Source organism: Salvelinus sp. IW2-2015, linkage group LG18, assembly GCF_002910315.2.
Source record: "Salvelinus sp. IW2-2015 linkage group LG18, ASM291031v2, whole genome shotgun sequence".
Taxonomy (NCBI): domain Eukaryota; kingdom Metazoa; phylum Chordata; class Actinopteri; order Salmoniformes; family Salmonidae; genus Salvelinus; species Salvelinus sp. IW2-2015.
Window position 1 is genome coordinate 38,258,185 of NC_036858.1, and position 12,858 is coordinate 38,271,042.

A 12,858-nucleotide genomic window follows, 5' to 3' on the forward strand; every position below is an offset into this window, starting at 1 on the left:
ACAATCGCATGGTATGCTTTCGCTGTAAAGCTTGTTGTAAATCGGACAACGCAGTTAAATTAACAATAATTTTTGCTTTTCAATTATATAAGATACTTGTATGTTCATGAATGTTTAATATTCCGATTATTTATTTGAATTGCGCGCCCTCCAATTTCACCGGATGTTGTCGTATCCCTAAATTAACACCCGTTCGCTTAATCCGGAAGCCAGCCGCACCAATGTGTCGGAGGAAACAACGTTCAACTGACGACCGAAGTCAGCCTGCAGGGAAGCATGATGTAAGATGCAAACATCGTATTCCAACTGATTATAGGCTACTAAGCCAACGACTTACCGCTGCGCCACAAAATTTTGATGAAAGCAGTGGAGAAAGAAATGTATATCTGATAATCACACACTGCTATTTAAGATGTCACTAATCTGCATTGTGAACAGATAATGAAGCTCTGAGTAATGAACCGTTTTCCGGCACAATTTGGTGAAAGCAATGAAGCCTTCAGAGTGCCTCAGTTTCCCAACACTGCTGGTGGTTTGAACGCTGTGCTTGACAATGCCTGCCAAAATGGTAAGTAATGGCAAATTATCAAATACATAGAACAATGTTAAACGTTACGACACTTCAGAAAAAGGGTTTGAATTCTGCTCTGAACAGGATTCAAAACATCATAATGGTGTTTAGAAGCTTTAAGGAGAGGAAACTAGACCAAATGAGAAGGTTTCTATGTAACGCACTTAGGCATAGTGGGTGCGGAGACAGGTGCAGGAAGCAGAAGGTACAGAACAATGTTTTATTCCGGCACAGAGAAAAATGTTCACGCCAATACCGGGCGCACATAAAAGACCGGAACAAAACCAGGACCCAACCAGTCCGGAGGAAAAACAAAGGGAAACGCACTACCACAAACATACACAGAGGAAAATAAGCCTGCACAAAGAGCAGGCGGGCCTTACTGGCTTAAATAGCCCAACTAAAAACCTAAACAAGAAACAGGTGTAACCAATAAGACAAAACCAACAGAAAAGGGAAAAGGGATCGGCGGCAGCTAGTAGACCGGTGACGACGACCGCCGAGCGCTGCCCGAACAGGAAGAGGAGCCACCTTCGGTGGGAGTCGTGACATTCTAATTCTGCACTAAACAGGACTTGAAACACCAAAATAGTGTTTTAAACCTTTTTTGTTAGTTCTCCCAGTCCCTGGCAAGGTGTTTCACAATAATTGATTAAGTGGTGTTACAACACACCACGTAATGTTTTAAAACATCTCAGGATGATTTGTTTCAATACTCCAGCAAAGTTAAGGTTTTGTCTCCTTCAGCTTGGTGGCAGCTCAGTTGTCACTAGTGTTGGTGTTAAAAAACACTTAATTTTAAGTGTACCACTATGTGGCTCCACTTTTAGGATTGTTCCACGCTGAGTGAGGACAGGATGTGTCTAGTTATGGAAGAAGAGATCACTGTGATGTTCATCATAGTTATGTATGAACAATGCCCTTACATTCTAGGTCACATTGAATTGGACATGGCCTGTGTAGTCCTGGTCGATACCCAGCCTCTGGTTACAGAGAGACAGTATTGACAATGTGTCCAGTTGTGTTTGATGCAGAAGATACAGTATCTCAGCACGTTTTGGCTCAATTTTCTTAACAGGCCTAGGTGGACTGAACGTGAGGGTGCAGTTTAGTTTTAGTTCTATACACTATGGGGTTTTCTCCAGCTTCTACTGCCACTGCTCAGTTTGTATTGATTTTCACTGGTAATCATTCTCTATACAATCAGTCCAACTCTCATTATGTATTGTGTTTGTGCGAGAGAGAGGGAGAGTGAGGGAGTCCTTCCCTCTCCTATCTGTCTTTCTCTCTCTCTCTCTCTCTCTCTCTCTCTCTCTCTCTCTCTCTCTCTCTCTCTCTCTCTCTCTCACTCTCTCATCCCTTTCCCTCCAATTCCATTTTCCTCCTCTGTGTCCATGTTCTCATTACGATAAGTTGTGTTCTCTTCCAAACAGCTTTGCTTTGGCGCTTGCTGGTTGCACAATGGTTGGCTGGGTGCCTCCACTCCCCCTGCTCAGTTTGTATTGATTTTCACTGGTATTCACTCTCTATACAATCGGTCTAACTCTCATGATGCATTTGTGTGTTTGTGTTTGTGTGTGCGCGTGCGAGCGAGCGAGCGGGAGAGTCCTTCCCTCTGGTGTATGTGTCTGCTGCCTCCTGCCTGTTGTGTTCTCTTCCAAATAGCTTTGCTTTGGTGCTTGCTGGTTGGACAATGTATCCCTCGTCTTTTGGGCTCTCGTACCCCTTTCCCTATTGAACCAAGTTAACTCGCTACACACCTCCTGACTTCTTCACAATTTAGCTTTTTAGGATTTGCCCTGGCCGGCCAGATAAGTGGATACATCTATAAGCAGCTTTGCTGTGGTGTGTGTATATGTCTATACCAACTTCAACAGTAGGTTTCACACCACATTACCAACCTGAAGACCATTACGGGTTGTGGTATTTAGGGAGTTCAGCATGACTAAGCAATGTTTAGTCGTATGAATACAGAACTCGTATGAATATAGAATTCCAAGGGCGGGTCAGTGATCAGGAAGCATCTCTGATATTCTCTTCTAACTCCGGGATTTTAGCCGAGAGGGAAAAGTACCAGACAGAGAATATTGGAAAACAAACACACAAACACCAACACCCTGGAAAAGATGTCAACACTAAATGAAATATGGTGTTCTCTTTGGATGATTTTCAAGAGACAATTGTATGTAGAAAATAGGCTAACTATGTTGTGATGAATGTATCTTTAGAATTGCTTCCTACTCCCATAACAAATAACATCCATCCAAATATGTATTGAGTTTAAGAAGATTTTGTAGAACTGTTAGTTATTATGATTAACTTACTCTCTATTCCTTCACTCCCCTCCCCCTTTCCTCTACTCTAATGTTTTTTCTCTCCTCTAACATCAAACCTCTTCTCCAAACCAAAAATGTCATGCTATTCTTTTCTCCCATGGTTCTTTTCTGCTTTCCTTTTGGCACCACTAACCCTGATCTCTACAGACTGGCGGTACGAGGGTAAGAGGGTAACCCTTTACTTTTACTCATTCTCTCTATCTAGCTTATTTTTTCTCGGTGTGCTCGGAGTAATTTCCATCTGTGCCGCTCCCTGTATTGAACACTGTGCTCATGTTGTCACCCCACATGGTTGTCATGTAATGTCGTCATGTATTGTTGTGAGTTGGTCATCACTGTGCTTTTGTATCAGTGTCCTTAAACCCATCAACGTGCTTCAACATTAATAGAAAGGATGAAACCATTCATAACCAGTTATGACAGTTGATATCAGCTTATGACATTAAGGCTCTTTGTGGAATTGATGTGTTTTATTGCCTTCTCTCTCCACCATACAGAATGTAAACTGTCCCGGTCAGGCCCCCCTGCTACCATAGTGACCATTGATGAAGAGAGCCCCAATGGTACGTACTGCCTTTGTTTTCTCTGTACCTGCTAGGCTGTTCAATATATGCCATTCATAACATACATTACTGTTCAAAAGTTTGGGGTCACTTTGAAATGTCTTAGTTTTTGAAAGAAAATCTATTTTTTTGTCCATTAAAATAACATCAATTTGATCAGAAATACAGTGTAGACATTGTTAATGTTGTAAATGACTATTGTTGCTGGAAACGGATGATTTTTTACGTAATATCTACATTGGCGTACAGAGGCCCATTATCAGCAACCATCACTCCTGTGATCCAATGGCACGTCGTGTTAGCTAATCCAAGTTTATCATTTTAACAGGCTAATTGAAAACCCTTTTTCCAATTATGTTAGCACAGCTGAAAACTGTTGGTCTGATTAAAGAAGCAATAAAACTGTCCTTCTTTAGACTAGTTGAGTATTTGGAGCATCAGCATTTGTGGGTTCGATTACAGGCTCAAAATGGCCAGAAACAAAGAACTTTCTTCTGAATCTTGTCAGTCTATTCTTGTTCTGAGAAATGAAGGCTGCGTTGCGACACCATGTATAGCTTTGTGAAATGTTAGGCTTGACATAAGAAAATCAAGACCAGGCCTACCATTACAAATGTGTACATTAGCTAAAGAAAAGCTATACAAGCCCTGGTACCACAGAAAGCCAATCATCGATTCGATAGGCATGCAACCGCATAGACATGGAGGCCGCTGTGCAAATTACAAGTAGCCCAAAAACCTGCAACCCGCGACCAATACATTTTCACCCTCTGCATTGTTTTCAAAGTAGCCCAAATGCAGGAAAACCGCGGACATGGCAACCTTGACTCCTTTCTCATTCCATCTTTCCCCCGTTCCTCTGGAGGGTCTATCTAATTACCCAGAAACATGACAGTGAAGTAAGACACTCTCAATTGTTTTATTTCCTTCACACATTTTAATTAAGACAATCTAAGTTTGTTATTTTGTCTCTGGTGCACACCTGTTTGCCTCTTTTTCTTTTGTTGCATTACACATTTTGTAAGGGTCTCACATTGATATGAAGCTGCACTGACTGTGTCCTGTAATTATAGAATGGTTACTATGCTAAAAGAAGGGCTCTGATTATTCTTGTTTCAGTGCTGTAATGTTAGTTGTAATTCTGTGATGTGCCTTCACTTTTTCTGGCTTCAGAGGCTGGTTTGGTATTCTAGAGCCGTCTCTCTGTGATTCAAATGCCTGGCAGCAGAGTAAAGAGAGAAAGAGAGAGTGAGTGACAGAGTGTGTGTGTGTGTGTGTGTGTGTGTGTGTGTGTGTGTGTGTGTGTGTGTGTGTGTGTGTGTGTGTGTGTGTGTGTGTGTGTGTGTGTGTGTGTGTGTGTGTGTGTGTGTGTGTGTGTCAATGTGCGCATATCTGTGTGTGCCGTGTTAAAATAATTGCAAGGCCAGCAATATGAATTAGAGACTGTGGCTGAAAGGATGGGATTAGTCCCAACACCTGCTTCTTCTCTGGATTAGAGAGAGAGGACCAGGGGAGGGAGAGGGAAAGAGAGAGATTGAGGGGTATGGGGGAGATGAGAATGGTGCATAGAAAGCTGTAGAGCAAAGAGAGAGGGCAGAATGTGTGGACAGTGTGCATACTGTAAACTCTTGGGAAAAAGGGTTCCAAAAGGGTTCTTCAGCTGTCCCCATAGGTTAACCCTTTTTGGTTCCAGGTAAAACCCTGTTTAGTTCCATGTAGAACCCTCTGTGGAACCAAATGGGTTCTACCTGAAACCAACAAGGGTTCTTCAAATGGTTCTCCTATGGGGACATCTGAAGAACCCTTTTTGGTTCTAGATGACACCTTTTTTTCTTAGAGTGTAGGTGCTTGCATACTTGCCTCCATACATGTGATGTGCTAGTAAATGAAAATGTGCATATAATTTACCCAGACTTTCCATTTTACTGTCGTTTTTTATTTAATGTATCACGATGGCCTCGTGTTTGAATCTACATGCTAATTCAGTGGAACATCAAATCTTTAGTGGAAGGGTAGAACACCAGTTGAAATTTCTCTCTGTGTCTACCCATTTAGTCTAGTGGGGTTGCTAGTGTAGTGTTTTGGTATTGTGAAGCATATTCCTCCATTTGATGGGTAAATAAAGGCCACAATTACAGTATTATGCTGAGATAAATGGTCAGATGAATTAGCTGTGTTCTTGTGCTAAATTACTTACCCTCATTAGAGGCTATAGAGATGAGTTCATTTGAAGTATAGCAAGAAGTCTGCATCTTCATTTACATCCACTTAAATTCTTTGTTTGGATTTTTGCTTTTTTCATATGAAAACCTCTATCTCTGTTATGAAAATCAAATGAGAACATCAACTCCCAAAACGGATCACTAAATCAAATGAAATATACTCACTCTATTCATATTTCCAATATTATATAAAACCCTAATAGAGAACTCATCTGAACAGCATACAGTACATTCCCAACTGCCATGCAATTTTATAAGAAGTAGAAAGAAGTGCCTCTAACTTCCTAAACTTCTTCTCAAGTCTATTCTGACATGACTTTATAGCCCCCACTACATTATTCAATTGCCTCTCCCAGAGTGTGAGAGCATTGCCATGTTAGATTAAGTTTTCAGAATTATCACTATATTTGTGATTTTGGATTCACGTCTCTCTTAAGAAATCCTGGGGTGAATTTTCACAAAAAAGGCATCCACTCTTAAGTTGCTTAAAAAATGTGGTCTCTATCTACAGTACAATTGACTTTACTCTAATAGTTTTGTAGCCACATAAGTAATATGGATTAAAGGTTCAAATGTCATTGTTTTTTATTTCTCTGTTTTGTTGGCTTTGTGTTCATTTCATAATACTTTACATGTCTAATTATAATAGGATATTGGTGTATTTTACTGATTTAATTTGAAACACGTTGGGAAGTGATCCTGATTGTCTTAATCCTCTCATTAGACTGAGTCGTAATTAAAAGGATAGGTCATTCTCATTTCATAATTGGAGCTCATTCATTTTTCGAAATTGTCAACAAAATCAGCACGTAGTTCCCTTTACTGATTTACTGTAGCCTTTGTTTCAATCGTCCTCATTAGGAAATGCAACTGAAAAAAAGATTTTAAAACGTGCTTTTATGTAGGTGCCTTGTGTGTGTGCTTGCACGTGGAAAGCTTTTGTACATTCACTCTGCCAAAACAGTACACATTTACAGTCACCCATCTTTCTCGATAACTTGACACAGTCATTTAACAGATATTGTGTCTGGAAGTAGCATAGGCTAGCTAGCAAGCTAGCCAACTTCTTTCGCCAATTAGCTACAGCCGGCCGGTGTGCGACCATGGCAAAGTTGGTTTGACTTTGGATAGCCTATCTGTTAGGGGCCATCAATATATTACACAATGTAAATAGGGCAATATTTTCATGTTGCACACCTTTTAGTTTTCTCATAAAATGCTTTCAATATTTGTAAATAKATTTCTACAAATTATAGCTGGTTTGAGGTTATATGTCATTGAAATTTGGAGCTAATTAAGTTTAAAAATAGTGTTCCATTGACAGTGCCTTCAGAAAGTAATCACACCTCTTGCATTTTTCCACATTTTGTTGTGTTACAGCCTGAATTTAAAATTGATTAAATGTAGATTTTGTGTCACTGATGTACACACAATACAACCCACAGTGTAAAAGTGGAATTATGTTTTTAGATTTTTTTTTTTTTTTAAGTCAAAAGGTATTCAACACCTTTATTATGGCAAGACTAAATAACTTCAGGGGTAAATATGTGCTTAATAAGTCAGATAATAAGTTGCATGGACTAACTCTGTGTACAATAATGGTGTTTAACATGATTTTTGAATGACTACCCCATCTCTGTACCGCACATATACAATTATATGTAAGGTCCCTCAGTAGAGCAGTGAATTTCAAACATAGATTCAACGACAACGACTAGGGAGGTTTTCCAATGACTCGCAAAGATAGATCCCAAAAAATGTTTTTAACATTGAACATCCCTTTGATGAAGTTATTAATTAACATTTGGATGTTGTATCAATACACCAATTCACTACAAATTCCTTACTCTGTCAGGAGTAATGGGCCAAAATTCACCCAATTTATCCAGAAAATCACATTGTAGGATTTTTAATGAATTTATTTGCAAATTATGGTGGAAAATAAGTATTGTAAGTAAGTATAAATATGCTAAGGCTTGCATCGCAGAATCTCCCCTAAATGCAGCGGGCGCAGTAGTCCCCATTACCACTCTACTCATTATTTAACCTTGTACCTCGTATTACTAAAATATTGCATCATTCTTGTGCTATCAAAAAACTCACTAATAACTTTTTACAATTCACATACTGTAAACATCCTCCTTATCAATGTCTTTGTCACTGTCACCCATCGTGAGATTTATAAAATAAACCAAACCGTGATTATTTTCTTCTTAGTAGAAGACAATCAGAAGACATCAGCCAATAGGCACAATACTACAGCCTCCTACCACCCAAAACTTTAGAATTCATTAGATTTAGAAAACTGTCTCTCCTGAGTAGGGTACAAGTAAGAAAACAAACACTTGCAATTGTTTACAAATATACATTCAGTTCATGATTCAGTGATTCAAATATGACTCCATTTTCACTAGGTTATTCCAGCAGACCATTTAGGCCGCACAACGTATTACATCAAAAATTGCCTCGCTATTTATGTTCAATAAATTTGCTTTAAAATTTGAACTAAGCAAGCTGTTAAAATGTTCAGTTTGCATCTTAAAACAAACACTGGCTGCTATATCTAAGAACAAACATGTCAATAGTTTTAATTATAGTCAAAACAAACATAAGTTCTGTTCACAGGGAGGCCACTTTAGTATGTTATCTCTTGTTTTCGCTGGTTGTGACCCTGCTCTACCACATAGTTTACTAATGTGGTGATGTTTGGCATATGAGTTTCTTCATCTTTTTATGCCAATTCTCAAATTCACTATGTATTGTATCAAGACAAAACCCTCAATTCTACACTCTTTAGTGATTCTTTAAATGCGGTGTGATACAAAGATTGACTATTTGTAACATAATTCGTGCTCTCGCCCATGTATACTGCCAATTTTAATGTTACCTAATATCCACTGTCCTTGACTCTTCCAAGGCTTATTCAACCCCAAAATCTGCTAAGGAACAGGGTTGATCCAAGCTCTCTGACCTCACAAAATATAATACTTTTCTTGCCTCACACCCAAGCTAACTGGCTAAAGTTGGCTAGCTTGCTAGCTAACGCTACTTCCAGACACGAACAAGAGAATACAACTTCACTCTCCATTCTACTCACCTAGCAGAGCTGGTTTGGCTTTTTACATGTTTTTTCAAAACGTTGATGACTAACTGTGCAGCTGGCATTAATTTCAATTACGTTATTTCCCTAACGTTTACTGACACCGGCCATATTCAACCGGCGTTGAGCGTTCGTAAATTCATCAGTTATTCTGCGCTCTGGTACATTCAAACCAGTGCACTGAAATCTGAACAAAATAACTGAGCGAATTTACCATTTAATTTACCCCATTTAACAATGTCCATACTCAAATTACTTCACAAATAGAACGGTTAGTGCGATTACGCTGACAGAACGCTAACATCAATACACTGGTGTATTGAGCTAATGATTCTTCTTTTATGTCATTGTGCCAAGTCACAATTGTATCCATGAATTCTCTATTAGATTGGAATTTCCTGTTAGCAGGGAAATGCTGTTGAATTTTATCCATGATTAGATTTTTCCCCCCCATATTCGAGACAAATTGGTAGAATGCTCGTGCGCTTCTATTAGTTTCTTTATGCCTTTACTATAAATAGTTTACCTCTTCTATGAATTTATTTCCGCTCCTCTCTCCTCGCAGTTTTAATATGTGCCAATCTTTTTTCTGAGACTATCTCCCAGATCCTGTAGACAGCCATATAATGCTTTAACCTTATCTTATAACAAATGATCCATAAAGAGACCACTCTGAACCTACGTCTACGTATGGGTTGTTTAAGTTGCATCTCAATATATTTCCAGTGTTTCTTTATCAAATCTCTAGTAATCGATTATACACACATGGTTATTTCTCATTCATGTTTTTTTCAAATCTTCACAGAATCAATAAATAACGTAGGAAATCTTAGGTACTCACATTAATTAACCACTCCATGTGTTTTTTCCAACAACTCTTGATGCATACACTCCCAGCGGAACCCAAAAACGTTATGTTCCTGGACGCTGCCCTACGGGAATAATGTTCCACACGTATCCTCAACAATTCCTTAGACTTCCAGAAATTATAGACTTGCCGCTATTGTTCTAAAATAACATCGCACTTTCAATACCACCTCTGATATTCTATAAGGGGCAGTGATGGACGGAACCCAAAGATAACGCTACATATCGAAACTTATACCAATTTAAATCAGCTTATTATTCACATTTCTATATCTTATTATCCAAACTTCAGATAACCCTTATTTCCCAACTCACAAAACTCTCATTCACATTTACACAGTACTGTTCCCAAAACATATCAAATCAATTAGTTGTTTTCTACAATATTTTTTATAACCTGAAGGAATATTTTCTCATTTCTATCTAGTTAGGTCCTGAGATTTACAATACTAACCCATGGTACAGGTTCTCATAAGCTTAAAACGGCAGAAAATTCACAGGTGCACCTTCATATCTTACTATCTTATACTATTCATTAAAATGCATTCTCTAAAATTTCTATAGCGCTTTTGAGTCCACACAGATCTCTAAACGACACAGGGTTTTTAACCCACACAGGGTTTTTTCTTTAAAGTCTTAACTAATTCACACAGTTCCCATCTGGGTCACCGAATTCTGTGGTGGAATATTCTATTAAAATGAAAGAGACTTTGTAATTTCTTCAAACAATCATCTTTATTCAATGTCAATTAATTATTGCAATAATGAAACCGTCGACCCAACAGTTGACTGTTGGGCCGAGAGCCTACCCTTTACAGACCATGCTGTTCCTTATATACCTGATACCAAGATTGCTCAGTCATAGTTGGTTCAACCCCCCCATATAGATTGGGGGAAACCATAAGCCACTTTGGGTTTATCCTGTGGTCATCTGCCTCTGGTATTGTTTCCAAGATGCCAGGATAATTAGGAGTACTGAGACCTTTGTTCTGTTCCTCCAGGCTCTCTATCTCGGTGACACCCACCACATCTGATCTATGAAATGCCAGCCGTAGGTTTTTTATCACCAAGCCCTCACTTAATCAGTTGCCACCCCAAGCTCCATAAAGACTCCTCTCAGTTAACTCAGAGAAGAGAGAGAGATTCCTAAGAATCATACTCTATTAAATAAAACAACCATTTGGTGCATAAATATAGCATAATCTTGTAATCTTGCTACCACAGTAGACTATAGCCTATGCATGGGCTGAGAAGCATGGGGCAGTTATCTTTCCAAGGAAATGTATTTTTTTAAATAGGCCTATGATTAGGCTATAGTTTACTACATTGCCTAGAAATAGGACTAAATATTGATCACTCATATTTCTCCGTCTGAAAATATTCCCACTCCTAAAAGGTAGGCTATAAAAAAGAGAAAGTGCAAGTCTCTCCGCCTCTGCTCTCTTCAAACTACATCTAGCATATTGGCTGATATAGCCCAGTAATGCCATGTGAGAATCTCTGGTAACTTAACCTATTTCATAAGTTATTTTTGCGCATTTTATTTTGCCTATAGGGCGTAAAATTGCTGGGACCATGGCTGGCAAGTGAGAGGCATCACATACGCCTAAAATAACATTTTGGGTTTGGGTAGCGGGTGGGAGTCTGACAGATAGCCAGCTGGTGCGGGCGGGAGCGGGATGAAGAAATTGGTCCCGCGCAGACCTCTACTGTGCACCATGACAGTGACGCCTGTAACATTAGAGCTGTTTATTACTGTGTCAGTGTGAACAGTAGGGAATCAGCTAGGGAAACTGACAGATCAATAGGATTACATTGCCATACTGACTAATAAAACTCACATTGCACCGAAAAAAACAATATTAAATTGTTTAGCCGATGGTTTCATCGTTTGATTCAGGTCTAGTGTGATTGAGGCAAACGGAATAGCCAACTTCTGACCTGCTCTCTCTCTAACGGTACATCAATTGGCGAAAGCCAGCCAAGTTCATTTACTTCTGAAACAGGACAAAACAAAGGCTACACAACATTTCCATAGAAACAACAGCTGTTAGATAGTAATAATAGCTATTGCTATATGACAGAGAACGATAGGCTAGAGCTGACAAGGCTGTGGTAGCTACTAGCTAGCTTAGTTTATTCATTAATCTCAGTCGAGAGGGGATGAAACATTAGCTAACGTTACATGTTACATGTTACATACAATACTAGCTCAGCCCTACGAATAAACACAAATTTTGTTTTTTTCTGTTACGCTAAACAGCAGTTACCTTGCAAGCTACATCAGTCAACTAAATAACAGTTTCTGCTCTGCTTATTTTAACAACTTGGAGAAAGAGTGCAACACATACACACTGAACTATGCTCAACTCTCCCGTGCTGGTCCAGCCAGCGTTCCAGAAGCTTTGCCTTCTCGCAGCCTGTCTGCCCGCTCGCTGTGGTGTTCACGTGGTCCTATATCCAGCCAGCTGAACACTCCAAGCAGCCTACCCAACCGCTCGAAGGTATCCGCATTGTCCTAAAGCACACATAAACTGGGGGGACAAAAATACAATTTCAGAATGTGGGGGGGACATGACCCCTCTGTCCCCAGTGAAAGTAGCGCCCCTGCTAACAAGTATTTACTCAGGGGTTGAATACTTATTTAATCAAAATGTACTAGTGTTTCATTTCCATTCATATTTTTAAAAAAGTACTAATTTTTGTGAATATCATTAACAAAAAATTAATAAACCCACTATATAACACAACAAAATGTGGAACAAGTCAAGGGGGGTTTGAATACTTTCTGAAGGCACTGTACATTGTGTAATTTACTGATGGTCCATAACTAGCCCCATAGGGATATCCAAAGTCAAACCCACTGTACCAATTACCATGGTCAGTTTGCTGGGCATTACCATCGAGTTGCATGCAGCTGCGCTCTGAATTGATGATTATTTGGGTGCTGCCAGCTGTGGCATGTGGCCAGGATTGAAATGAACCCAACCTACGGAAGACCTATGGACTCCTTTCCATGACATTTTCCTAATAATGTTGCAGACGGACTTTATGAAAAAATTATCTTATTTACACTTTGTGGTCAATTTTGACAGTCTAATAATTGTTTCTGACTCATATCGATACAACAGGCCATTTTCAACCAGAAAAGTTTTTAAAAAATCGCAGCGTTTGTTTACTAAAAGCACCAACAGTTCAA

General features: G+C 39.2%; 1 protein-coding gene across 1 annotated transcript in view; it reads left to right on the plus strand.

The window, feature by feature from the left end:
• The window catches only part of LOC111977924 (protocadherin-15-like), a 280,873-nt gene that overhangs the window by 62,699 nt on the left and 205,316 nt on the right, over positions 1-12,858 (plus strand). Inside the window, exon 3 of the mRNA XM_070448498.1 lies at positions 3,405-3,470. Within this exon, the coding sequence (XP_070304599.1) occupies positions 3,405-3,470 (66 nt within the window). The remainder of the gene's footprint in view (positions 1-3,404; positions 3,471-12,858) is intronic.